This window comes from Uloborus diversus, chromosome 8 (genome assembly GCF_026930045.1).
Source record: "Uloborus diversus isolate 005 chromosome 8, Udiv.v.3.1, whole genome shotgun sequence".
Taxonomy (NCBI): Eukaryota; Metazoa; Arthropoda; class Arachnida; order Araneae; family Uloboridae; genus Uloborus; species Uloborus diversus.
This window is the reverse complement of record NC_072738.1, coordinates 52,469,746-52,494,984: the sequence shown is the minus strand read 5'-3', so window position 1 is coordinate 52,494,984 and position 25,239 is coordinate 52,469,746. Positions and strand designations below refer to the sequence as shown.

The 25,239-nt window shown below is 36.3% G+C and overlaps 1 protein-coding gene across 1 annotated transcript in view; it reads right to left on the bottom strand.

The window, feature by feature from the left end:
- LOC129228365 (metabotropic glutamate receptor 3-like) overlaps window positions 1–25,239 on the bottom strand; it is a 144,891-nt gene that overhangs the window by 59,690 nt on the left and 59,962 nt on the right. Inside the window, exons 4-5 of the mRNA XM_054863044.1 lie at window positions 18,555–18,748; window positions 3,133–3,415 (exon numbers count right to left, since the gene is read on the bottom strand). Of these exons, the coding sequence (XP_054719019.1) occupies window positions 3,133–3,415; window positions 18,555–18,748 (477 nt within the window). The remainder of the gene's footprint in view (window positions 1–3,132; window positions 3,416–18,554; window positions 18,749–25,239) is intronic.

Sequence of the window (25,239 nt, the reverse complement as noted above, 5' to 3'; positions counted from 1 at the left end):
AACAGAAAAAGAACAAAATCGAATTTTCGAAAAATCGCTTAGAGGTGCACACCCCCATGCTGCAAACTGACTTTGTGCCAAATTTTCATGAAAATCAGTCGAACGGTCTAGGCGCTATGCGCGTCACAGACATCCAGACAGACAGACAGAGATCCAGATAGACTTTCAGCTTTATATTAGTAACTAGTTGAAACCAGTTACTTCGCATCTATAATCATAAATGATGTCACACTTTTTGTCACACAATGTCACCCACTCTCTTTTCATGTGTCACGGTAATTTTCATAAACGTTCGTTTTATTAAAAAATGCGTGTGGTCATACGTCTTGTTACCCCTCTCCCCCCCCCTGCTACAAACGGTCATAGTTTCAAGAACCCACCTTCCTCCCAAGAAGCGAGACACTACAACCCCTAAGGGGGTGGATGAGCCATGTGAATGAAGTGTAACTTTTGTTTCTGGTTTTCGGAAACTATTCGTATGTTTCCGAAAACAGTCTTTTTGTTTTCAGGGCTTAACTCAAGCAGACTTTACATTAAAAAAATGTTTTTTTTTTGCGTAAAATTACGTTTATTCAAGAATAAACACCTATATAGATAAACTAAAACACCAAAACTTCATCCAAAAAAATGCAAAATTTCTAGATTACTAATGCCCATCATTTAAGAAGATGCTTACTATGCAGGCGTCCATGTGCCTCGGAATCAAATTATTTATGAACGAACTTTTCTTTTATTAAATACGCCATCCCTTTGTACATATTCCAAAATGTTATAGAGTTCCCAATAATGAAACTCGCGCCATAGCATGCGTGACGGCATTATTTCATTGTTGAAGCAACAAAAACTCAGCAAGTTATAACTCGCGCTACGGTCGGCATGATAATTTGATAATATTTTTTGTCAATGTTTGATATGAAGGAAAATGCTTGATTTTGACAAGGCTAAACTGGGTCCGGTACCTTAACTGTTATACTGGTAAGACTCATTTTAGGAAAATGAAGAAACGAGAAAATGGTCAACAATGAACGCATCTACTGGAGTTTAGGGTTAATCCACTGGAGTTAGGGTTACAATTTCAACCCTCAAAATATCACCAAACAGGTAATTGCTTCTTAAAATATACCGCCAGCTCAGTTATTCCATCCGAGGACTGCAGTTTCGTGCTTTTTAGCACTCATCAGCCCGGAATAGGAATTGCCTGAGCTGAAGGTGAAAAACCTCTTAAGAGAACCAAGAGAGCCACTCATCTGGTGTGCTAATTTTACATTAGCTACCAGTTTGTTTGGCTCTCTTGGCTCTCTTAAGAGGTTTTCACCTCCAGCTCAGGTAATTCCTATTCCGGGCTGATGAGTGCAAAAAAAGACGAAACTGTAGTCCTCGGATGGAATAACTGAGCTGGCGGTGTAAATTAAGTATTTCTGCCTCAGTCCCGACTTAGGGTGGTAACTTACTATAAAATACTATGCTTTGTCATCAATCTTTGAGTTGAACTGCACCATTGCTGTGGTTACTCATCTGGTGTGCTAAATTCCTTTCGCTACCAGTTTGTTTGGCTCTCTTAAGAGGTTTTTCATTTTCAGCACAGGTAGATCCTATTCCAGGCTGATGAGTGCTAAAAAGCACGAAACTGCAGTCCTCGAATGGAATAACCGAGCTGGTGGTGTACTGTAAGTATTGCTGAACTTAGCACTTGCTTAGGGCAGTAACTTACTACCAAGGTAATTGCTTCGTTCAAGTGTAGCAGCAATTTTCATCCGTCATTCCTTGTCAGGTGATTTTCTAGTTAATATTTATCGAGCAATCAGGCTCGTTTACAGTTGTATTTCGCCAGGTGTATATGTCGTTTAATCTAGTGCCGTTGTAGCTGGTGGATACACGTCAGGTGGTGCTTTTAAATTTCTTGAAAAATAATGATACCATCATGAAAGTTATGGTAAAATTCATCTGAAATAGTCTTTTTATTTTTGTCATAAAACATTTCATAATTATGTCAAGAACTTCGAGGCTTTAGAAAAATTAATCATCTTTGAAACTTTGCCTGAGAAAATTTACGTCTCACCATAATAGTAACACATGTGTTGCAGAATTTAACACTTGTAAACCCTCATCAATAATTACTTATCGTCATTTAAATATCCAAAACTATATTATGGCTGAACAAGTTTGCAAATTTCTATCTTCCATTGCAGTCGAGCCCAACCTATTTTTGCTTGCCTGCCGCACCTTATACTAAGATAAATCTTGTGAGCTGGACAAAACACATAAAAATTAAAATATATTTCGATCCTTTAAGATAACAATTGAAAAAAAAAATTGAAAAGTAAAGGAAATCAAACCAAGAATATTGTTGTTATCATACTTACCTGCGTATTTTATTGAAGCGAATTTTACAACTGTTTTTTAGAAACGAATTTGACTATTTGACGTCAAATTTGAACAATCATCTTCATTTGTGATACCAAATGAGGATGATTGTTTTTTTATGGATGGCTTCGAAATATCGTTTTCAATTTGTGACATTGAACATGTCCACGAGCCACATGAATCAGCTTCGTGGGCCACATATAAGCAACGGACAGCGGGTTGGGCGTCACCGCACTAATGGAAAAAGCATCTTTGTTTAATACTTAAACTACAGGATGTCCTGAAAAAGACTGACTGTTTTCAAAAATTTATAACAGGAGAACGGTTAATGATAGAAAACAAATTCTTGTAGAAAATTCATGTGGTGAGCGCTAAATTTTCCCCTTCAGAGTTTCAAATTTTAGTTCCAAAATGTTTCAATAGATGGCGCTGCACATAGTAAACAAGTAAGTCGGAAAAGAAAAATTGAAATTCATTTTTCCCTCGATTGCGACATGGGATTACCGCCGACGAGTGTTTGAAAATATTGTTTTGTTCTTTTGTTCATTATTTTCGAAAAATTATGATGTAATTTTCTATCTTTTTTTAATTTTACGGGCGTCCTATCTGCAGCGCCATCTATTGGCAAAACTTTCAGTTAGAATTTGGAACTCAAGGGGGGTAAAATTTACGGCCCACCAAATGAATTTTCTGCAAGATTTATTTATTTTTTCATTTACCGTTCTCCTGTTATGAATTTTCAGTCACACTGTGTGTTAAAAAACTCACTTGCAATGAAAATGCTCCTCCCAGAACTCTGGAAACCACGGATTCTTCTGTGCATTGTTTTCGGGGGTCAGATTTTTGAAGAAGTCATCAAATCCAGGTAGGCGTTTGAGCAAAGGCGAGATCGCAATTGCGCCTTCGACGACGTGTTCGTTTCCTTCGACCACATAGTTGCGACCACCCCAGGCTTCGCTGCCGATCCACACGAATCTGCTGAATGCTTTGCGACGATTGGCTGCATCCATTATGTTCTTTGCGACCTGTTTGTCGGCGAACACGACGACCACTGAAAATAATGAGGTACTTTGGAAATGCTTGCTTTAGTGACGAAAAAAATATTGAGAGAAATAACTTTCTTATGGCACACAATTGAAAAAATATTATAAGGGGCATTCAAATGAAACCAGGTCACTAGCCTAAAGTAATTGTTACGATTTTTTAAGCTCAAAAAATAGTAGCCAAAACTGTTGGCACATTTATGCCATTGCGACACTTAGGCGGTCAATTTTATTTTTGAAGAAGCTAGTAGGTTGCTATCGGATCCAGGACTGAGCCCAGTCATACACTTTGTCATCCATTGGTATATCCGCGATATTCGGGGTGTCGTCAGCGAATAGCTTCTTTTATAGGTCCAGAAACATGAAAGTCACACAGTGAAAGGTCTCCACGGTGAAAGGGTGCACGATGGATGCTCCAGCTCCAGCGTTTCCCACCGAAAGTACTGCAATGTCGTCTTTTCCGCAGTGGCCGTATGTGGACGCCTTTGGACAAATGCCCTGTCGTTTCGACTTAATGGCTTGTCTAAGGCTCTGTAAAGTGGCTTGATAATGTTGAGTCGGGATGGTGGTTCCCTGTTTCAGGAACTGGGCAAGCAGTGGGCCCTTTCCCCCTTGTAGTCAAAAAAGGACACGTTTCGTAGTGGACGATAACTTGTGTGAACACCTTCTCTTCGGCTTTAAAACCACACGGTCACTGTGCGACATGAAACGTTGCGCATGAGTAAGTCTCTCTACCAATAGATGGTGTCTCCATACATGCAGTTACGTGGCATCATCTAACGTCTAATGTGAAGTTACACGCACTGACCTGGTTTCATTTGAATGAACCTTATATATTGGTGAGTTTTGGGATTATAAGCAATGGTGTAGCTTGAATTTTTTTTTCGGAAGGTTCCTAATTATACATCGCTGCTCCGATGGAACACTGACGCAACTTCAAAAAATGCATTTTACAGTAGAACAAAATATACATAACACAACCTCATACAACCTCATACATTGAAACATAGTTGAATTACAGACCAGGTGGATAAAAAGTTGAAAAACAAATATGTCAGTGTTCCTCCGTAGGGAAGTGACCACGTTTGGATCCAGTGACGACAATAACTCATTTTCAATTAATTTTGCAGTTTCGTCAATGTTCCACCCGGACAGCGATTTTAAGTTTTAAGGAGAAAAACCTAGCACAGTAACAGATATCGTCACATCCGATTTTTTCTCAAAATCCTCTAAAAAACTAGCTTTGGTTTATAAAACGTTCTTACCCAAACCTTCTTTCAACAATTAGGACTAAGATCATGCTTTTGGCTTGAAGTTGCTTTTGACCAGGAATTACGCAGTAAGTGCATTTTGTCGTAACATAAATTTTTTTGTGAATTACTTTTTTTATGGTCAAAAAGGAAAAAATGTATGTTTTTAAATTTGATTATCCTTCTGTTGTACTAGGAGTAGGAAATATATATAGTTGCATGCACTCAAATTCGAGTTTCTTCTCTTTTTTTTGGGGGAAGGGGGGGGGGGTATCATGCGAGCAGGAAAATTATGTGTAGAAAAATTGACATTTTCACTTTTGAATTTCTTTACGCAGCTCATTTCGGAGATGGGTCCAGCCCCCCCCCCCAGACCCGGACGCCACTAATCCAATGACGTAGATTATAGGAGGGGCTTATAATCCACGTCACTGAATACAAGCCAATGATTTAAACGAAGAAAAAGAATAAAGGTGTGGTCAACGCTTGAAGTTGAGACAGGAAAGCCGATTTCAGCGTGAAAATATGAATTTGGCCTGCATATTTTCTTTTGAATGCAGATCAGCTTTCGGGTTTTAAATTATGATAATTATTACCATATACATTTGTTTCTATTTTCACCACATTTAAAGCATTATTTAAAAAAAAATCAGAATAAAAGGGGCGGATAGGGGAAAAAAAGTAAGATTATAGAATTTGTCGATTTTGAATTTTTTTATTTTAGTCGCGAACTGTCTATGTCAAAAAAAATTGAAGATCATAAAACAAAGTTGCTGTTATAGTCTACCTTATTTTTGATGGCACTCGATGGAAGAGTCAAAAACTTCATCGTAAGAAATGGGGAGATAGGAAAAGGCAATCGAACGTCGATTTCTACGCGCATTAGCGGAGTGTTTACATTGTAAAAAAATCCGATATGTTAACTGAACGTATATATTAGGTGCATTGGTTGAAGAGCGTTACTGCCAAATTGAATAAATTCCCAATGAAGCGAATAAGCCTCTGGATTCCGTAGCTTTGAGAGCAATTGCAGATACTTGGTACTTGCAATTCTGTCTTAGCGTTGGCTCTAGCTGCAGTAATGCTTTTGGATACTTTCTTGGCAAATCAGGAAGGCGCCGAGCTACTACTTAAAACCTACTAAAATTTTCTCTGAAAGTTTCAAGAGACATGACTAGATTTAACCGGGGATATTTCTGTACTATTTGGAAAGATTAAAGGATAATTTCAGTAAGGTTACTGACTTTTAGCGGAAAACGTTCTAGTTTTTCGCAAGATATGTTACTGGTAGAAATTGGGCGGCATCAGCTGCCCATTATTTTCCAGGAACGTTTCTGAATCATTTTCACAGTCTAATGCGAGCTTTAAAAAATTATTTGTTTCCAGCGTTGGCTTGAGAAATTGTATGCACACAAAATATATTTAAAAAAATTGTATCTCCAAAGCTTGATAATAGCAACCCTTCTTCACTTACAACCAAGGCCGTAGCCAGGAATTTTTTTCGGGGGGGGGGGGAGGGGGTTCAAAGTGAACGAAATTAATCTGTGAAAAGACAGAGTTGTACAAAAGGTTACTAAGTAAATGGTGGGGGGGGGGGGGGGCTTGCCCCGTTTTTTTTTTTTTTTTTTTGTTTTTTTTTTTTTGAGTGATAAATTAATAGTCCGTTGAAAAACGATATTTTGCTGGGTAGGCTAATTTATTTTCCAAAAATAAAAACTTAAAAATTTCAGAAGTTTTTTTTTTTCTCATGGCATTGCACATGCACAAGTATGGAACTTTTTAATTGGAATCGAGATTTCTATGGTGGTCATCCGACCTGTTTTATTTGACGCTGTATTCCGTTTTTAGAGGTCGTTTAATCAGTAATTCTTAAATCCAATAATATGACCAAATTGTACAAAAAAAAAAAAAAAAAAAAAAAAAAAAAACCACAGCTATTCCATTCACAGTTCGCACTTCTTTTGACTCCCCATTTTTTTTGGTTCACCAGCCGTCTATGATTGAGAGTATTTTGGACTTGTACAGGAAGGAAAGGTAATGGACAACACTGTACTAGAGGCTTTTGGGAAGAAGGGGTTGAGTCACTCTCTTCCCCTGCTTCATTTTTTAAATAACTGTTGAAATAATTATGAAGACTTCATGTTCAAAAAACGGAAGAAAAAAAACTAAGAAACTTCAAAGCTTTATTCTTTTCGCCATTATTGTCGGCGTTCAGTGGACAAATCAAAAACTACAAATTCGTTGGAAATGGAATGGGCAATGTAGAGCCCCTTTAGAGGACAAGGCCGACCTATCCGTCATTTTGGTTCCGGACAACTTTTGTTCCAGCCTTGTTTCAAGTATTTTGAAATATATTATTATAGTCGCTGTTTGCAATGGCGTAAAATAATTGAGGATAAGTTGAGTGATACCCTGTAGATAAATCTAGAGAGTATTTTTTTCTCAAATTAAATAACAGTTTATCAGGATATGTTTCCTGTAATGGACCCCATTTTTTATACGTTACTTGGTTTTAAATATGAATTCATATATCTTGTCCATTAAGAAAATAAAATAATCAAAAAACTTTTAACCAACGCATCTATAGCTTACCAAACAGTTTTCTGCAACGTGATTGCTGGTACAAGGACGTAGCCAAGGGGTGGGTCCATGGGGTCCGGACCCCCCCTTCCCGAAAGACTCCTCTCCTTTTTTCTCAGTTGTTGCATCTCGCATCAACAAAAATTTTCCGAAAGACAATAATTTTATAAAAGGCAGCATTCTCCCCTTAAATATTCCCAGTAATCGGATATTTTCTCAGCGCTTGAGTCAATTCAGAACACGAGAACCTCGTGCAACAACTGCAGGTTCCCAATTTTCGTCCGTTTTTTTGCTGTGTCACCCTACTCCGTCCGAAACGGGGGAAATGTCCCTTTCGACTTTCAAACCAGCTGGGTCCTGTGACCTTCAAATTCAGCCCCTCTCCTTGGTCCATCAAATTGCCATTGGCAAAGTAAAAACAAGCATTTATTGCCACTTCCGCCGTATCCCACATTCTCATTGGCGGTGGTTTTCTTTATTTCTTTCTCTTTTTCTTTTTGGATTTCCGTGGATTTCGTAGACGCATGTTGTACGAAAGACAGTCAGAGTGAGGTGCGTTCCTGGTGAATCAGTAATTGAATTCCGATTCTTTTCTGTTTTAACACGCAGTTTTTATCTACGTCATACTTATAGGAAACATATCTTGAACAAAAAATTGTATGCAAAAGAAAATTAAGTTTACCCAAACTAGGTAAGTCGTAGTGCTCCCTTTTAAAGTTTTCTTGATAATACGAGCAATTTTACGTGTTAATGTGTTTTTCCATTTAAAAACTAAATTTTGGATTCTAAGCCAGCAGCGAAAAAAGAAATTCTACACATTTCGTGTGTTTGAGGATGAGAAAAAATAATTATTGATTTTTTTTTTTCATTTTAACTCTTATATTTTTGGCATGGTTCATTTCAGAATCATTTTATTTTTTGATAAAAAATTTTATTTGAACTTTTAGATTACTTTTAACATCTCTCTCCTTTCTGAGTAACAAATTACGTAGATTTTTTACTGATATTTTCCCCCCCAATATTTAAGCATGATCATGGAACATATTAAATGCCCCCCCCCCCAAAAAAAAAAAATCGTTGTTTGAAGGTAAAATAAATAAAATAAATGAATAAATAAAACTTGAAGTTGATGTAGCAAACTTTTTACGGTATAAAAATTGTATTGAAAAAATTAAATTGAAAATTACTTGAATATTTTACTGTGATCAGTTTATGAAATTACAAGTTCGGCCATATTAAGGCATGTAATAAGTAATTTATTAGAAATTATTACTTTTAAATCTTACTGAATTGTGATTCTATGATCCCAAAAGAAAAAGTTAGTTTTTAATTGACGAAAAAAAATCTTATTCGATGTTGTTCCATAAAACATATTTGTATTTGCATCATTGGAACACATTTTCTGATTGTTATTCACTGGCTTTGTACTAAGGAGTTATTTAATTATTAGCATCTATGCATCCATCTTTAGTAAATTGTGAAGGTAGCAAGAAAGTTAGAAAGAAAAAAATAATGATAAAATACGCCTTTTCCGATATTTAAATTTTTTTCGAACAGCTTTCACCCTTTTTAGGAATAGCGACTTCACTTGAGAACACCATTTATTTCTTGCTTCTCTTTTTTTTTTCCAGCTAACTGAAATCACTGTGTCAGTTGGCTGAAGAAAGAAAATATATATATATATATATATATATATATATATATATATAATGGTTGCAACAAAGGAAGCCTCCGTCCCTCAAAGAGTTAATAGTTTGTTCAAGCTTTTAATTGATGATTAGGAATGATAATTAGAAAACGGATAAGATTGGAAATATCATTCTATTTCGTGTTATCAAAAGAATATTATAAATGTAAATAAATAAAAACCAATTCAAGCTTTTTAAATGAAACCTCGCAAATATTTTCGTTGAGAGAGTTGTGGGATTTTGCCTGAAATGTTGTTCAAATCGGACAGGGTTACGTTATGTAACATTCATATAGTTATACATTCGACTCCATAGATATAGATTTATTTATCCTCATACAAATAATGCCGATGATCGAGTAACCCGCGTGTTTCAACAATGAATTCGCACCACGGCATGATATGTAATTCGATAATATGTTTTGGTAATGTTTAACATGCAAGGAAAGGCTTTATTGTGACAAGGCTGAACTCGATCCGGTAACTTGAACAGTTTTACTGGTAAGACTGTGTCATATCAGAGGAATGAAGAAAAGAAAACAATGAACGCTATCTACTGGAGTTTAGGGTTAATGCACTGGTGTTAGAGTTAAAATTTCAACTATCAAAATATCACCAAACAGGCAATTGCTTCGTTCAAATGAAGAAGAGTTGAAGCAATTTTCACCCGTCATGCCTTGACGGGTGACTTTCTAGTTTTCAAATAAAATGGCATAAGTACAAATGTACATATTTTGTTGAAATATATTACAAAGCTTTAATATTTTATTAAATTATCGCATGCATTTTCCAAGTAATTTCTAGAACAGTTTTCGTTTTCCGTTTTTCTTTTATTGTGCCCTTTTTATTAATAGAAAATATATCACTTATTTTCAGGAGGACAAAGGTTCACCCATATTTGGAAACTTTGTATGTGATAACCTTCAGTTTAATGTTAATTTACAAACTGACAATAATTAATTTACCACTTAACATAAACTTTTTGTTAACTAATTTTAACTAATGACTCTATTAATTTCAATTATTTAATTAATTTTAATTAATTATCATATTTTAATGATCAGTTTTAATTGGATTTATCTTAGTCTTGTGTAATTATCAGCTACTAATTCTGCTTTAGCATGCCTCCTCTTTTGAAGTTCGTGCAACCTTGGACCCCCCCCCATAACAAAGTTCTAGCTACGTGCCTGGCTGGTAACATATTGATGTTTTCAGGCTTAGAACTTCAGAACCAAAATGTAAGATGAATCAGCTCCCCTTTTAAGCGGCCTAAGGAGAATGAACTCGAAAAGCAGACCTATATTTCCATAATGCGCTCCTTATCTTCTAGTTTGGCACGAGTTTTCTTTTAAAATTTATTTCTAGTTGTGAAAGAAAACAGGTTTCCCTGATTATAGAAACCCACCTTGTCTTGTTTTTAACCTATTTTGAAGTGGACTTGTTCGACTCCACTTTAGGACTCGACCGATGCATCGGCCTGGCCGATGCATCGGCGCCGATGGTTCAACAATTTAGCCATCGGCATCGGCATCGGCGGCCGATGCTAAATTGCAGGAAACATCGGCCCATCGGCCTTAAAAACATCGAAAAGCCGATGGAATTGGCCGATGTTTTTGAAAAAAAAAAGGACTTTTGATGTTTTACCTTTCAATATAAAGTGAAGGTTGTTTTCATACAAAATTGTTTACTTGAATTTCAGTATGAATTTCTATTTTAGTCACTCCTGAAAGAGTTTTTAATAGTGCATTTAGGTACCAAACAAGTTAATTATTGCGTTGTTTCTTGCTGCTGGATGTACGCATGTATCTCTCATAAGTCATAACTCCAAAATAGTAAACTGTAGAAGCAGAGCCGGCCTTAAGCCGATTAGAGCAAAAGAGTCCAATGGGGCCCCGCGCCAGCAGGGGCCCCGCTCTAAAAAAAATTTTCCCCCTCGCAAAAATAAACAAGAAAATAAAGAAAATAAAACGTTCAAATGAACTTAACTGATAATAATCATAATATACTTAACTCATATTTAAGCTGGGGGTATGGAGCTACTTTCAGTGTGATTAAGGGAGTAGGGGGATTCCCTGAGACTTTTAGCATCCCTATTAAAGTAAGCAAATATCTGTCCCTAGAAACCTATCTGAAACTAGTAGTATCAGATAAATTTCCAGAAGAAAAAAAAAACATATAGCCGATTGAACATTTTAAAATTCATATCTAAGGCCATACCCGCTGTACCCTATAACTTTCGGTCAAGAGAAAGGAACTAGGTAGTGGGGAGCCAAAGTACAAATTTTTAATGATTATCAGCAATTAATGCGGGCCCCTATCCCAGGATCTTACTATCACATTGGCAATGCGGAAATTTACCCCCGATATTCCGAAATTTCAGGAATCTCCAAAGCAATCTTTTTAATTTATTTCATTTATATATTTACTTTTATTGTTTTTTTACTTTCTTCATTTGTGTTGATAAAAAATCTTAAAACTCAGTAGTAATGACAATTTTTTTAATACACAATTAACACTAACGTAGGTGCAATTCTGAAAAATAAGCAAACAAAAGATACTTCAAATATTGCGTGCTTTTATTAGCGTAAAACGTCTCCATAACAATTCTATAAAGCAAATTGCCATTAATCTTCTAACGTTTCTACATATAGCCTGGAAATAGGTTTTTAAGTCTTCAAGCCCAAAAAATTTCTTGGGGCATCTACCAAACCCTGACATATCTCCTAACGTGACTGAAGATGCGTTTGTAAAATTCAATTTCAAAAAATTCAGGAGGAGACCTCAACTTTATCACAAAAAAAAACTGAATAAAAGTACATCATTCAGTTTCAATTTTAAAGGATTTCCAAGAAAGGAAAATTCATAAGTTTCACCACATTCCTCCCTTTCTTCTCCTCTAACGTCTCCAAAGCACAGAAATTTTGGGCCGTCACAAATGACTTTTCCAGGCCTCCCTTTTATATTGTTTACCCCTATATTTCACCCCTAGTTTAAAAAATATTGGATCTCCTTCAGGCTAGAGCCCGGGACAACAGATGCCCCATCTCATGCCCCCCCCCTGCACGCCCCTGCCGCAACAGGCAGCCTAAAATAGTGTTTTTAAGATTTAAATTTCAAAATATTTTCTGATAAAGGTTTCTGAAACCTTTTTCCTAACTAATGACCCCTTCCTTTAGAATCAGCACAATAGCTTAAAACTTTCGCTTTAGAAAATACTACCACGAGAGAACCCTCGAACCCTTCTTTCTCTTGGATAGCGTAAAACTGATTTCAATTTCGAAAAAAAAAAAAAATAAGGGAAGAATCTCTTCCCTTTTCCTCCATCGTTTCCAAACAGAGCCTAAAATTGAGTTTTCAACACTTCAATATGGAAAAATTTTCGAAGAGTAACTGAATCCCCTAACGTCACCTTCGATAGTCTAAAATTGCGCTTTAAAGCTCACGATAGGAGATCACCAAATTCCTTTCATCTCCATTTTCATCAACATCACCATGGAACTAAAATTCCGGAAATTTTTTTTTTGAGAGGAACCCTTAATTTCCTACCATTACCAAAATTAATCAAAACTTATCTTAAATTTTAAAAATAATTCGGTAGGCAGGGAACCTCCGCCTTACTCCTTTCCCTTCATTTTACACAGAATTGTCCAAATTTGCGATTTTAGACGTCGGCTTTGAAGATTCTTCCGGGCACCGTGGGTGGTTTATCTGACCTCTAACGCCCCCCCCCCCCCCCCTCAACCCTTGTCTCCGTACCAAAACTGCTGTTTTTAAACTTCAATTTCGAAAAATTACCCAAGAAGAGCTCCCCCGTTCCCTGCAATTCCGTTCTACTTCTGACATCCCTAAGACGACTGATTTTTTGCATGTAGTCTAAAATTCCTTTTTTAGAACTAATAAATTTTGGTGCATTTTCCTTTTCCGTCTAAGCTGTAAATTGCGTAGGCGGGTCGTTCGAGAGGCCCCCCCCCTCCTCGGGCGGGGGAGCAACCGCCCGCTCACTGCCAATGGTGAAGGGAATTGCCCCCTCACTTCTCATTTTCTCAAAGTTGCACAATAATGATCGATACATACAATGATTTTTTATGGGTGGATTGATTTATTCCACGAAAATAAAATTCCAACCATATGGACTTTTCTAGTGTTATTTCAAGATAAACGAACTTTGAATTGAAAGAAGAAAGTATACAGTGGTCATCCGTCCCGGTTTTGGAGGCCATATTAAACATTTTTTTTTGGAATTAATTTAATCAATCATGTTAAAATCCCACAATATCGTTCAATTTTACAAAAAAAAAAAAAAAAAACCCCAAGAAATCAGCAGCCGAGGCGCCATTTCCTAACCCCCACACTTCTTTTCACCCCCCCCTTTTCTCGTGTATCAAACGCATATGATTGAGCATAAATATTCTCAGAGCTATTTTTTTTACGTTCTTAAAATTTACACTTATTTTTGTGGTCATTCATTCATTCTATTCTTTAATAATCATAATATTTTTTTTTTTTTTAAATGAAATGTGATGTAGAAATTTGAAGGAAGACGGACAATAGGGAAGTTTTCGATTTTTCAATTTTATTTTTATATGATAGAGTAACATGTATGAACATCATAGGTGAAAAAAATTTTGCGATACGATAAGTAGTTTTTTTTAAATTAATTTTTAAAGTTCAAGCGCCTGTGACGTCAGATGGCATAGGAAGTGACGTCCAATAGGAGAGAAACGCTAGCGAACCGGTTCCCATGTCATGGGAGAAATCGAAGAACGTGCATTTGACTTCGAAGATGAAACGTAAAAGGCTTATCTCCTCGCGTTTCTGGAACATTAAACCTCTCATCCTCTCGGAAATATTCGAATATCACCATTGATATTATTTGAGGAAGATTATTTAGATTGTGCTTTAACGAATCCGGCCTCCATAGTGTGTTCAAAAGGATTATTGAATTTCTAAAAAATAAAAATATCAGCGCGTTCAAAATGTCCCTAGCGAAAACAAGGGATCTTCGGCGGAAGGCTGCCCATTCGCGCCCTGTGACGTAGGCTCGTGACGTTTCAGAAGAGCGCACTTTTGCGCGTGGATTTTTAAAAATTCATTAAAAGTCAACCACGGTGTTTTAAAATTCGGCGATGGTGAATTTTTTAGTTTTGAGGGTCAATTAACAAATATACAATAGTTAAAATATGAACATTTAATAGGTTGCAACTACCCTATTGGGGCAGTTTCGAATCCTTTCCCGAATCAGAAAAATCGGTCGGCACCTCGAATTTGTATCTCCGTTCTGTAAAGGGCCCCGTCAGATCTCTCAAATCGGGCCCCGCATCTGCTAAGGCCGGCTCTGTGTAGAAGGATAAGTTTTCGCATGTGGGGTGTGCGTACGTTCCAGTTGTGCACTTTTTGTTTTCGATCGAGGTGTTCTAAAAAGTCTGTTTACTCATTTTTTGTGGCTATTAATTACTTATTTCAATGCAAAACTAATATAGCGTCTCAGACTAACGATCATTTGGTGATATATTGCCGAATTGGAGACCATGGAAACAAATATGAGATGGCGAAACTGATTTTTTAGTCATTTTGTTAGATTTCTCTTGAGACGACAGTAATTTTTAATTTTTCGATATTTGTAATATAAATCACAGTAATGCAGTCTTTTCTGTATAGCTTCGGCGGAGTTTCAAGTTTGGGGCTCGTCGAAATACATTTTGGGGCCCTATTTCTCTATCACAAAAATTGTAAAACATTTATCATAAGCATTTTTGTAACTCCTGCGGTGTCCATATGGTTAAGGGGCCTCTCGCGCATTTGCTATATTTGAAATCCGCCACTGCACGTCAAAACAAACTCGGGTGCAAGTTTTGAAAGGGTTTTTCTGCTCAATGTTTATGATTATTTTGAACTCTATTTTTTACGACTATTTCTTGAATTTCCGAGAACACATGCGTGCCCCTCCTCCCACTTCCTCAATTTCTGAAATTAAACTCTAGTTGTACTTCTGAGTCGTTTAAAAGTAACACCATTCATAAAATTAGAGATTTTTCTTTCAAACTTTATCTATTGTTTAGAAAGAATTTAGAGCAATAATGTAAGAAATTGATTAAAGACGTTATGAATGGTGACATAATTCGGAAATCGAAGGGACTTTTGAATTTTTTTCTTCGGAAGTGCTGAAATAGATTCAGAAAATCTTTTGAAGCGTTGGTTTTAGCGGTTCTGTACTAAAAAAATTACACCGAGGTTAGGACCGAAGTGTGAGTTACTGCAAAATCAGAAGGTGACCCCTCCCCCCCATTTCGTAATGCGCCATCTTTTTTATATCATTAATAGCGATCGATTTTTTTCTGTTGTAAGAATTATGTATTTATATAAAATCAATGAATAAATTATTTTCGTTTTTTATAGAAAAGTTTTTAAGGTTTTTCTATTATGCAATTTTTTAAATTTCAGAAATTTATTTCTGAATTGAACAATTTAATTTGAACTTGTTTGTAAAGCTTCATAAAAGATTAAACAATCAAATTGTTCAATATTATGTGTGCAAACATCAGATCAAGTAGTATATGTATTCAGTTATTAACTTGGTGTAAATATTGAGTTTGTTAATTGTAGCTGCGTTGTAAGAACCTCGCTCTTTTCATGGCTATTTCTTTTTTCAGCAAAATTTATGTTACTGTTTTAGTTTTTTGAAAAATGCAAAATTTTCTATTCGTAAATTTTAAATAAGTATAAAAATATTCCTATTATGATTTAGTATTGTAATTTATCTGTTACCTTTTTGTTTAATTTGATGACCAAAAGCAATCTTTGCACTTTAATTGCGTAATTTGTTGACGGTTTCATAGTTTTATTCTTTTTTTTTTTTGAATGATTTAACAACATAATTTAATGTTTTTTAACTATGTTTAGTGTACCTAAATCCATACATCATTATAATATTACTGAAATCTTAGTTATATGCTCAATTTAAAAGAAAAATCAATTGGTTATTAAACAGTCTCTTTGTTTTTCCTCCTTTTTTTGTTTCTTTCTTTCTTTTTTTTTTGACTGTTGTTCTTTCTCTTTCATCATACAGCAGTCAAAAAAAGAGAAGCATAACTACACCTTATACAGATTGTACGTAGCACTATCCAAAAGTTCGGATACAAACTGTATAAAACCTTACCCAGAATAGTTCATATTACAGAAGCACATCCACCTTCAAAAGGTTACCTTGAGGGACTATGTACTTTTGTCAGTGTTCATATAACTTTTGGAAAGCACTCCTGGAAGCCAATTTTTCGCTACCTTCTATGATGCAGCTTTATCTTCTCCTGACGGAAGAAAGCGGCGTCCATCCAAAAGTTTTTTTGCTGGGAACAGGTAAAAGTCACACGGAGCTAAGTCCGACGAAACGTTACGTTATTTGTTTGTCATATCAGAGTAATGACCAATCGAACCGTGCATCCTCAACATGAAAGTGGCCTTCTTCCCCACGATGAAGTTAAAGCAGCAGATTAAGAGGCCTTACAGGAGTTTGCGAAAAATGTCTTCCAGGAGTGCTTCTAAAAAGCTATACGAACGTTGGCAGAAATGCATAGTCGTTCAAGGTGACTATTTTGTAGATAGATGTGCTTTGGTAATGTGAACTATTCAGGGTTCGGATTTATACAACTTATCCTCTAACTTTCAGATCATACTACGTACGTATGAGTTTTCAATTTACTATTTCATAACGTTTTTGAGTGACGTAAGTTTACGCGCATGAAGACATCACAAGACAATTTGCGGTAATTAACTGAGGAGGCGTTCAAAATGGATATTTCGGTCATCTACATGTTCTTAGGTACATATGCATGTACAGATGTGCCGAAAAAACTTGTGAAGAAATTGGGTGATCGTAAAATAGAAATTTAGGTCAAAATTTGATTTTTTTTTTTTTTTTTTTTTGTGATTACAATTCCTTATTCGAAGAAAGGAAGTAAAGGGAAATGAATCAATGATCCCTTAAATCCCTGACAATTTTATCAATTTCTTTCTTTCTTTTTTTTTTTTGCCATCGGCCAACGGCATCGGCCAACGGCATCGGCCATCGGCCATCGGCAATCGGCCATTTGGAGGAAAACAATCGGCCATCGCCCATCGGCCGTCTTTGAACAATCGGCCAACAATCGGCATCGGCCCATCGGCCAAAAAATGCCATCGGTCGAGCCCTACTCCACTTCAAAATAAGAGCGCCATTTTTAGCTGCATTCGTTTGAAACAGTCCATGTGACAAAAAAAGAAATCTTCTCGAAGAATTTCGATAATTAAAACTGCAGACGATATTTATCATTATCATCAAATTTATTAGCATTAATGCCTGAGCAGGAATCATTTTCCTTTTGAATACGCAGATAATGAAGCCCACTGGCTAAGTGGCAGAGCTTCACGCTTCCACGCCGCAGGCCCAGCTTCTATCCCCCGGGCTGGGCATGTTTGACTCAGCCGTTCATCCCTTCAGTGCGTCGATAAAATGAGTACCAACCGTACTTGGGAACCAAACACTCTGGGTTCCGCGTGAGGCTGACTACCTAACCGGAACATCTGCCTTGCATTCCAGAGTCCCTGGTTAGGGAAACTGAGTTGGGCACAGTAAAGCTTGCCTCTCACGTGATGTCGTGCCATTGTTTGATGTCGAGTTTTTTTTTTTTTTTTTTCGCATGTAAAGGAGCAAATCGCAAAGTAAACACATATTAAAGAGATCAAATATTTAGCTATGATTTCCCAAATTAACCCGTGAATGTTGATATTCACCAATTTCGATCTTTTACGGTGACATAAAAATAACATTTCAAATATCTTTCGAACTTTCAGTCATCTATTATTATGACAGATAGCTGCTAACACATTTTTTTTTTTTTTTTGGACACGGATATCCAATATAGTTTTCTGCAGAGTTAAAAATTGTGAGTAGATGAAACGAAACCAGCTACAGGTTGTCCGGAAAAAGACTGACTGTTTCCAAAAATTTATACAGGAAAACGGTTAAAGATGAAATAATAATAATAATAATGCAGAAAATTCACATGGTCGGCTGTAAATTTTTTCCTTCCACAGTTTTAAATTACAGTTCAAAAAATTTTCAATAGATGGCGCTGCGGATAGTAAGCCTCTGAATCACAGAAAGAAAGAAAATTACATCACTTTTTCAAAATATGTTTAGAATGAACCAAATTATTTTACAATATTTTACAAATGTCTTCTGTCGAGTACAATAACATGTCGCAATTGAAGAGAAAATCAGTGAATTTCAATTTTTTCGTTTTGATTCATGGGCTTACTATCTGAAGCGTTATCTGTTGAAAAAATTTTAAACTAAAATTTTTGTAACTCATGGGAGAAATATTTGTGGCCCATCACATGAATTTTCTGCAAGACTTTGTTTTTTTTTATCATTAACTGTTTCCCTGTAATACATTTTTGAAAACAGTCAATTTCAAGACACCCTGTATCAATCTTATGTCTACAATCATCGCAGCTAAGAACCAAACGTTTAGCAGTAATCCGAATGCTTCTGCACCTTTTACGTGTCATAAACTCGTGTTAAAATACAAGAACTCATTTTGAAAAAAAAAAAAAAAAAAAAGCACAGTAGCAATACTTAACATTCTTACCAACCTCTTGCGTTCGTTTTATGCATCAAGTTCTTGATCACGGTGTCGTATTCTACGTCAGAAAAATGATCCACATTTATGCTCTGGGGGCTGGAGAAGCAAATGTCCGGAGGCGATAGCTCACGCAGCTTCTCGTATCCTTTGTTGCCATAATCGGTGTCTGAATATACAACGGAAACGTACGTCCATTGAAACACTCTAAAAAAGGTTAAAAAAAACACGATCAACTCTAAACCACTATAAGAATATGTGCTGACATACAGGGTGCTCCAAAAATGACTTATTCATTTGAAAAATCAATAAAAACTAAACGGGAAGCGAAAGAAATATACCGTTTGTTGCATTATTCTTGGGACTACAATAAATTTTCATACTGACGAACTAAAAATTAGTTACAATGTTCCTCAACAGATGGCGCTGACGGCATTTTAAAAGGTATGAAGAAAACGCAATCTGTAAAATTGCCAAAATAACCGGTATATTTGAAAAATCAATAAAAACCAAACGAGCAGCATTGATTTTTTAATTATATTTTTCATTGATAATCTTACTGCCTGCGGTTTTTTAAACCTTTTAAAATACCTGCAGCTCCATCTGTTGAGGAACATTGTAACTAAATTTGAAAGATTGTCTCTCTGAAAATTTACTGTTTTCACAAGCAATATGCAACACGCGGTACATTTCTATCGTTGCCCGTTTAGTTTTTATTGATTTTTCAAATGTCTCAGTCATTTTTGGAACAACTTGTAACTATCAGTCAAAAATCTCAAACGTTAAAACAATCTAAAATCATGTAGTAAACATCCAATACAGTTAAGAGTAACTTTTTCAGCCGCCAATATTGAGTGATTTTTTTTTCTAAATGACCCGTTCACGAATCTTTAAACTTTGCATCACACAAAGGCGGATCCAGCTTCTGGTTTTGGAGGCATCATTTACGGAAAATATCGGGAGGTCATAATTGTCTTTTTAGAAGATCTGGTGAATTCTTCGAAATATAAATCTTAAAGTACAGCTTTAGCCCGTCTTTCGTAATAAATGGGGACGAGGTCATGACCCCCATGAGTCCCTCTGCATCCACGTCGGGCATCATATAGTTTGGTATTACTGTAGCTCCCTTCCACTCTTATTATATAGTTACTCAGTAGATAACGTCACTTAAATTATTAATTTTAGTCCTGCCATCTATTGAGTAATTAGTTAACTAAAGCAGTAGATCGCCTTCCGCAGGCATATTCATGCTTTTCCAATTACTAATCGCTCTCCTTTCCCCTAAACAAAAATAAAATCAGAAATTTTCATTCATCCGAAATGAAAACAACAAATATTAACGTTGTCAATTCACAAAACTCAACTTCGAAACGGGAGCGGCGGTTAAAGTTACATTCTAACAGTTATATGTATTGATCAAGTTACATACCAACTAACATGAGACACAAAAATATTAAAATGTATTTACAATTTCTTTTCTTTTCCGATGAATAAATTGATTGGACTAAGTAAAATCATAACTTTCTTCTTAGCGCCATTTTGGCTCCGCAACCCCCCGCCCCCCCAAGATCTATGTTTTCACAACAATTGTATATCTTGTGACAGCAAAAACAAATAAATCACACATGGCATATTGTGCTTGATGATATACATAGTTGCTGTCATTTTCACTAAAAAAAAAAAAAAAAAAAAAAAAAAAAAATCAGAAATGTTCCTGGAAAAAAATGGGCAGTTAAAATGTGCCTAGTTTCTACCCGTAACATATCTGGAAAAAAGGGAGTGCTCTACAAGTTCCTGAATCAATCTGCACGCTTTCTTAAGAATTCAGAAACCTTCTGATAAAAGCCTGTCATTTCCAGATTGCATTAGAACCCTTTCATGAAAACTTGTGTATGTTTGTAGCAACAGCTTGGTGCCTTCTTGATTTTCCGAGAAAGTGCTCAAGGCAAATATGGTCAAAACTAAGATATAACTGCGAACAAATACCAATGGCCAGCACGTCTTGCAAAGCTGCAGGATCCAGAGGCTGCAATTCGTCCTTGTTTGAGGCTCAGTCTATCTGTGACGGAAGTAACAGAACTGTAGGCGAAGATGAGCATGTGATCACAATGGTAGCTAAAAATATTTTTCATCTCCAGAAGTGTACATTCATGAAGCAGGTAGCGATTCAGAAAATCTTTCAAAAATATTTTTATTTCTCATGATAAACTAGTGGAAACCTGTGAAATTCTGGAACATTACACGGGAATAATTTGTAACGTTTCAAAATTTTTGCATTTGTACAGTTGTGAACGGCTATATGAGATTAAGTGGGTTGTAGATATTCATCTACATATAAAATGGATGACATTCTGGATTTAGGTCAGTTCGCACTAGATATGAACCCAGGCAAAGCGGTTTGACTGCATAGGCTCTAGTTCGGTTGCAACGGGGGTCCCAAGTTGCCGTTTGAGTTCAGAAAAGCCATGGTTTTTCCTTTGAAATTAAACTTTCTTTACCCTTTTCTTGCTTTGCATTGCCGTACACTGTAAAAAAATTACGAAACGTTACTGGGTACTTCCGTGTTCCGTTTCGGGATTTTAATGGTTTTTCTCCACTTTCTGGAAAAATCAAGTATTATTGTCAAAACGTTTCCTGAATTGTTACAAGTTGCACAAATGCAGGCTTTTCATTGTTGTGAAAAAATTTTTAGCTCCCAATTTAAAGATTAACTGTGCGTATTTATAAATTGTATCGGCATCAGTTCAAGCACCGGGCCGTCCATGCTAATTAAGCCCGCAAAGAGAGTGGATAAGTAGGAACTACGTTGCTTTGCAAGAATTGTGAGCGAGAGAAATTCTCGTTGCTTACCAGCATTTCTGGATTAGCGTTCGCCGTGTTTGCAATAATGTTCTTGGAATTTCCTTGATGACTCAGGAAGATGCCAAGCTATTATATTACACCTTCTTAAATGTACTCAAATTTTCCAGTGACACGATTGGCTTCACACGGGGAGATTTCTGAATTTTTCAGTTCCAGAATAATATCAGGAAGGTTACTGATTTTTAGCGGAAAAGTTCCTGGATTTTGCAAGATATGTGACCGGCAGAAATTGGGCAAATCAGCTGCCCATTATTTCCCAGGAACGTTTCTGAATCGTTTTAACAATGTATGTGTCAATTAAATGCATTCACAGTATCCCCCCTCCCCCCCCCCCTTCGTTGTACTGATAAGAGATGTCGAGTATTTTCGGAGAGTAGATATTGTCCCAAAGTTTCAATTTCCAACAAAGACGCCATTGCAATTCTGGAGTTCCGCAAATCAGTGTAGTTCAGACGGCAAAAACTTGAGGGTCATGAATTTGGATAAACTTCTAGATTTAGGTCAATTCGAACTAGATATGAGCCCAGGTAAAATAGTGTGAGTACATAGGCTTTAGTTCGGCTGCGAGGAGGGTCTAACTTTGCCGGTTTTGCCCCGAAACTGCAATAGCGTTTTCTTTGGAATTGGAATTTCGGCATAATATTTGCTTTCTTAACATCCTTCGGGTCTCTTGTTAATACAACGTAGGGGCGGTGGAATTTATTCCATGCTGTGAATACATTCAGTTTGGCGATACTGCCATGCAATATCAAGAAAAAGGCATTAAAAAAGGTTAATTTCAAAGGAAAAACCATTGCCTTCTATAGCAAAACTTGAAACTTTGGACCCCAATTACGGTCAAACTAGGACCTATGCATTCAAAACGCTTTACCAGGGCTCATATCAAGAATTAACCTAAGTCCAGAGCTTCATCCATATCCGTGACCTTCAAGTTCGTGCCGTTTGGTAGAGAGCTTATTTATTGAAAGTATCACCTTCAGCTCAATCAGGACCAGTCCAGATTGACTAAGCTCCCAATGGGAAAACAACATAAGTCTCTCGATAACGTAGACTGTAAAAACGATTCAGAAACGTTAGTGGAAAGTAATGGGCAGCTGATGTGCTCAATTTCTGCCAGTAACATATCTTTAAAAAACCAGGAACATTTTCCGCTAAAATTCAGTAACATTCCTGAAATTATCCTGGAAGCTTCCTGAAAAATTCAGAAATCATTCCATTTAAAGTCAGCAGTGTCGCTGGAACTTCAGAGCAACTTTACGTAAGTATAATATGATAGCTTGGCACCTTCCTGATTTATAAAGAAAGTTCGAAGTGCAATATTACACACACGGCCGAAGCTAAATCAAAATTGAAAGTACGTAAATTTTACTCCCCTGCAATTATTACATTCACTTCCTTTGGGAGCTTAATCGGCGCGGCCGTGCCATACCGAAACTATGCTGATACTCTTTATAAACACGCTCAGTTAATCTTTAAACTGGGAGCTAAAAATGTTTTTCACAACAGTGAGAAGTCTGTATTCGTGCAACTTGTAGCAATTCAGGAAACTTTTTGACAACGATACTTGGTTTTTTCCAGGAAGTGGATTAAAACCATTGAAATCCTGATATGTTACACGGAAATACTCAGTAACGTTTCGGAGTTTTTTTACAGTGTATCCTGCAATGAATTGCAAGCAGGTAAAAAGCTTGGTACTTGCTTGCAACTCTGCCTTAGCTTTGGCAGCGTTTGCATTAATTCCTTAGGGGATTTTCTGGTAGTTGAAGATGATGCCAAGCTGTTCTTTTAAACCTAGCTAAGTTTTCTCTAAATGTTCTTAATTTGCTCCAGAGACAAGGCTGGCTTTTATCGGGAAGATTTCTGAATTCTTCAAAAGGGCTCCAGAATAATATTAGAAAGGTTACTGACTTTTAGCGGAAACGTTCCGTTAATTTGCAAGATATGTTACTGGCAGAAGTTGGGCACATCAGCTGCCCATTATTTTCTAGGAATCTTTCTGAATTGTTTTACAGTGTTGTTGAGGCTTTCTTGTGTTTTTGCTTTCAAGGAATACTTATATCCCGAACAATATCGTCATTTCCATCCCTAGATTCGATAGGTTTGAGTTTCTTCTGCACTTTAAAAGCCATTTAGGATTTTCCAGCCTCAAATGCTTTACCATAACTTGACGTTATCGTCTTCGCTTTCATAACATTTTCCCATCAACCATTATCTAAAATTTAAGCTACAATATCGCTTCGAAGTATAACTTGGAAGTAATAGCACTACCGTCAACTTTAATATAATTTTCAAATACTTCTCGATCCCAACAAATTGAAAACCAGAGCCGTTATCACTTATTCTGAAGACTAATGAGTCATCGATTAACTTCAGAATGTTAAAACATATTTCCAATAAAGAATAAAATTAGCTGTAAGTTAATAGAGGTTTCATGAGTCACGAAATATTGCTCACTTTAATCGGGGTTTCACTGTAAAAACAATTCATAACCGTTCCTGGAATATAATGGCCAGTTAATTTGCCCAATTTGTGTCAGTAACAGATTTTGTGAAAAACAGGAACGTTTTCCGCTAAAATTCTGAAATCTTTCTGAAATTATTCTGGGATCTTTCTGAAGAATGCAGAAATCTCGCCGGTTTTGCCAGTCAGGTCTTTGGAACCTTCATAAAAATACTGTCGTCTGTTTCAAGTTATAGCTTAGCACCTTCACGATTTGCCCCCCGTGAAGGATCCAAAAGCACTATTGCATCCCTGGACAGAGCTGAGACAGAATTGCAAGCAAATACTAAGCATCTCAGATCTCTGCAAATGCAAAGCTGCGGAATCCAGAAACATTTCCTCGCGCTGGGAGCTTGGCTGAGCTAGTCAGGCCGTATTCGAACAGCAGCCGATACACTTCATAAAAAGGCTTTGTTTATCGTTTAACTAGCAGCAAAAAATACTTTTCACAACAGTCTGCATTCGTGCCACTTGCAGCAATTCAGAAAACCTTTTAACAAAGACACTTGATAATCACAGGAAACTGATGAAAACCTGTGAAATCTCGAAACGTCCCACCGAAATAATCATTGACGTGTCTGAACGTTTTAATCTGCATGCTTTCAGTAACCTTTTCTGTGTAGGTTTTTTCCCGTGATACCCGTTATTCCACGGTATGTGTTCGCACTGTAATGTTCGCATGACATAGTAGAAGAAAAGTAACAAAAGTTATGAAGTTGGCATTCCCATTTTACTCCGAAATATCTCAAAATCCAACTTACCAGAAATTATGTCGAAAATTCTTCCCAAGTTGTGTCTTCAATACCGAGCGAAAATCATTTTTACACGAATGAAAATAATTTTATGATTTAGCAGTCAGTTTATCCACAGTCTATCTTAGCAAATCATATTTCATCTCGTTTGTAAAATATTGAACGTAATCGATCTTATCGAATTCAAACACAATTTATTTGCTTGCATTATAAGCAATTGCGAATGCAAATTTATCTTTACAATTCAACTCTGTTTTAGTTTCAGGAAATGTATTTTTTGCAATGAAATTTATTTCCCCTTCCACACTGGAATATCGATATTCGGTTACTTATATCGTTTTTAGAAGTTTTTTGATACGTTCTTCCGCCTACATATCCGTCTAGAAGAATAATATGTTTGAATTTTTTTTTTTAATATTTTGAACAGATATTGAATTTTTTTAGATAAAGTGAATGATTTATCTTTCGTGATTATTTAATGCTGTATAGGTGTGACGTGAACAAGAGGAAATTATTTTGAAAAATTGCTCTTACGCAAAATATGCTCAATAATTCTAGTCATAAGTAATGAAGAATTCCTTATCA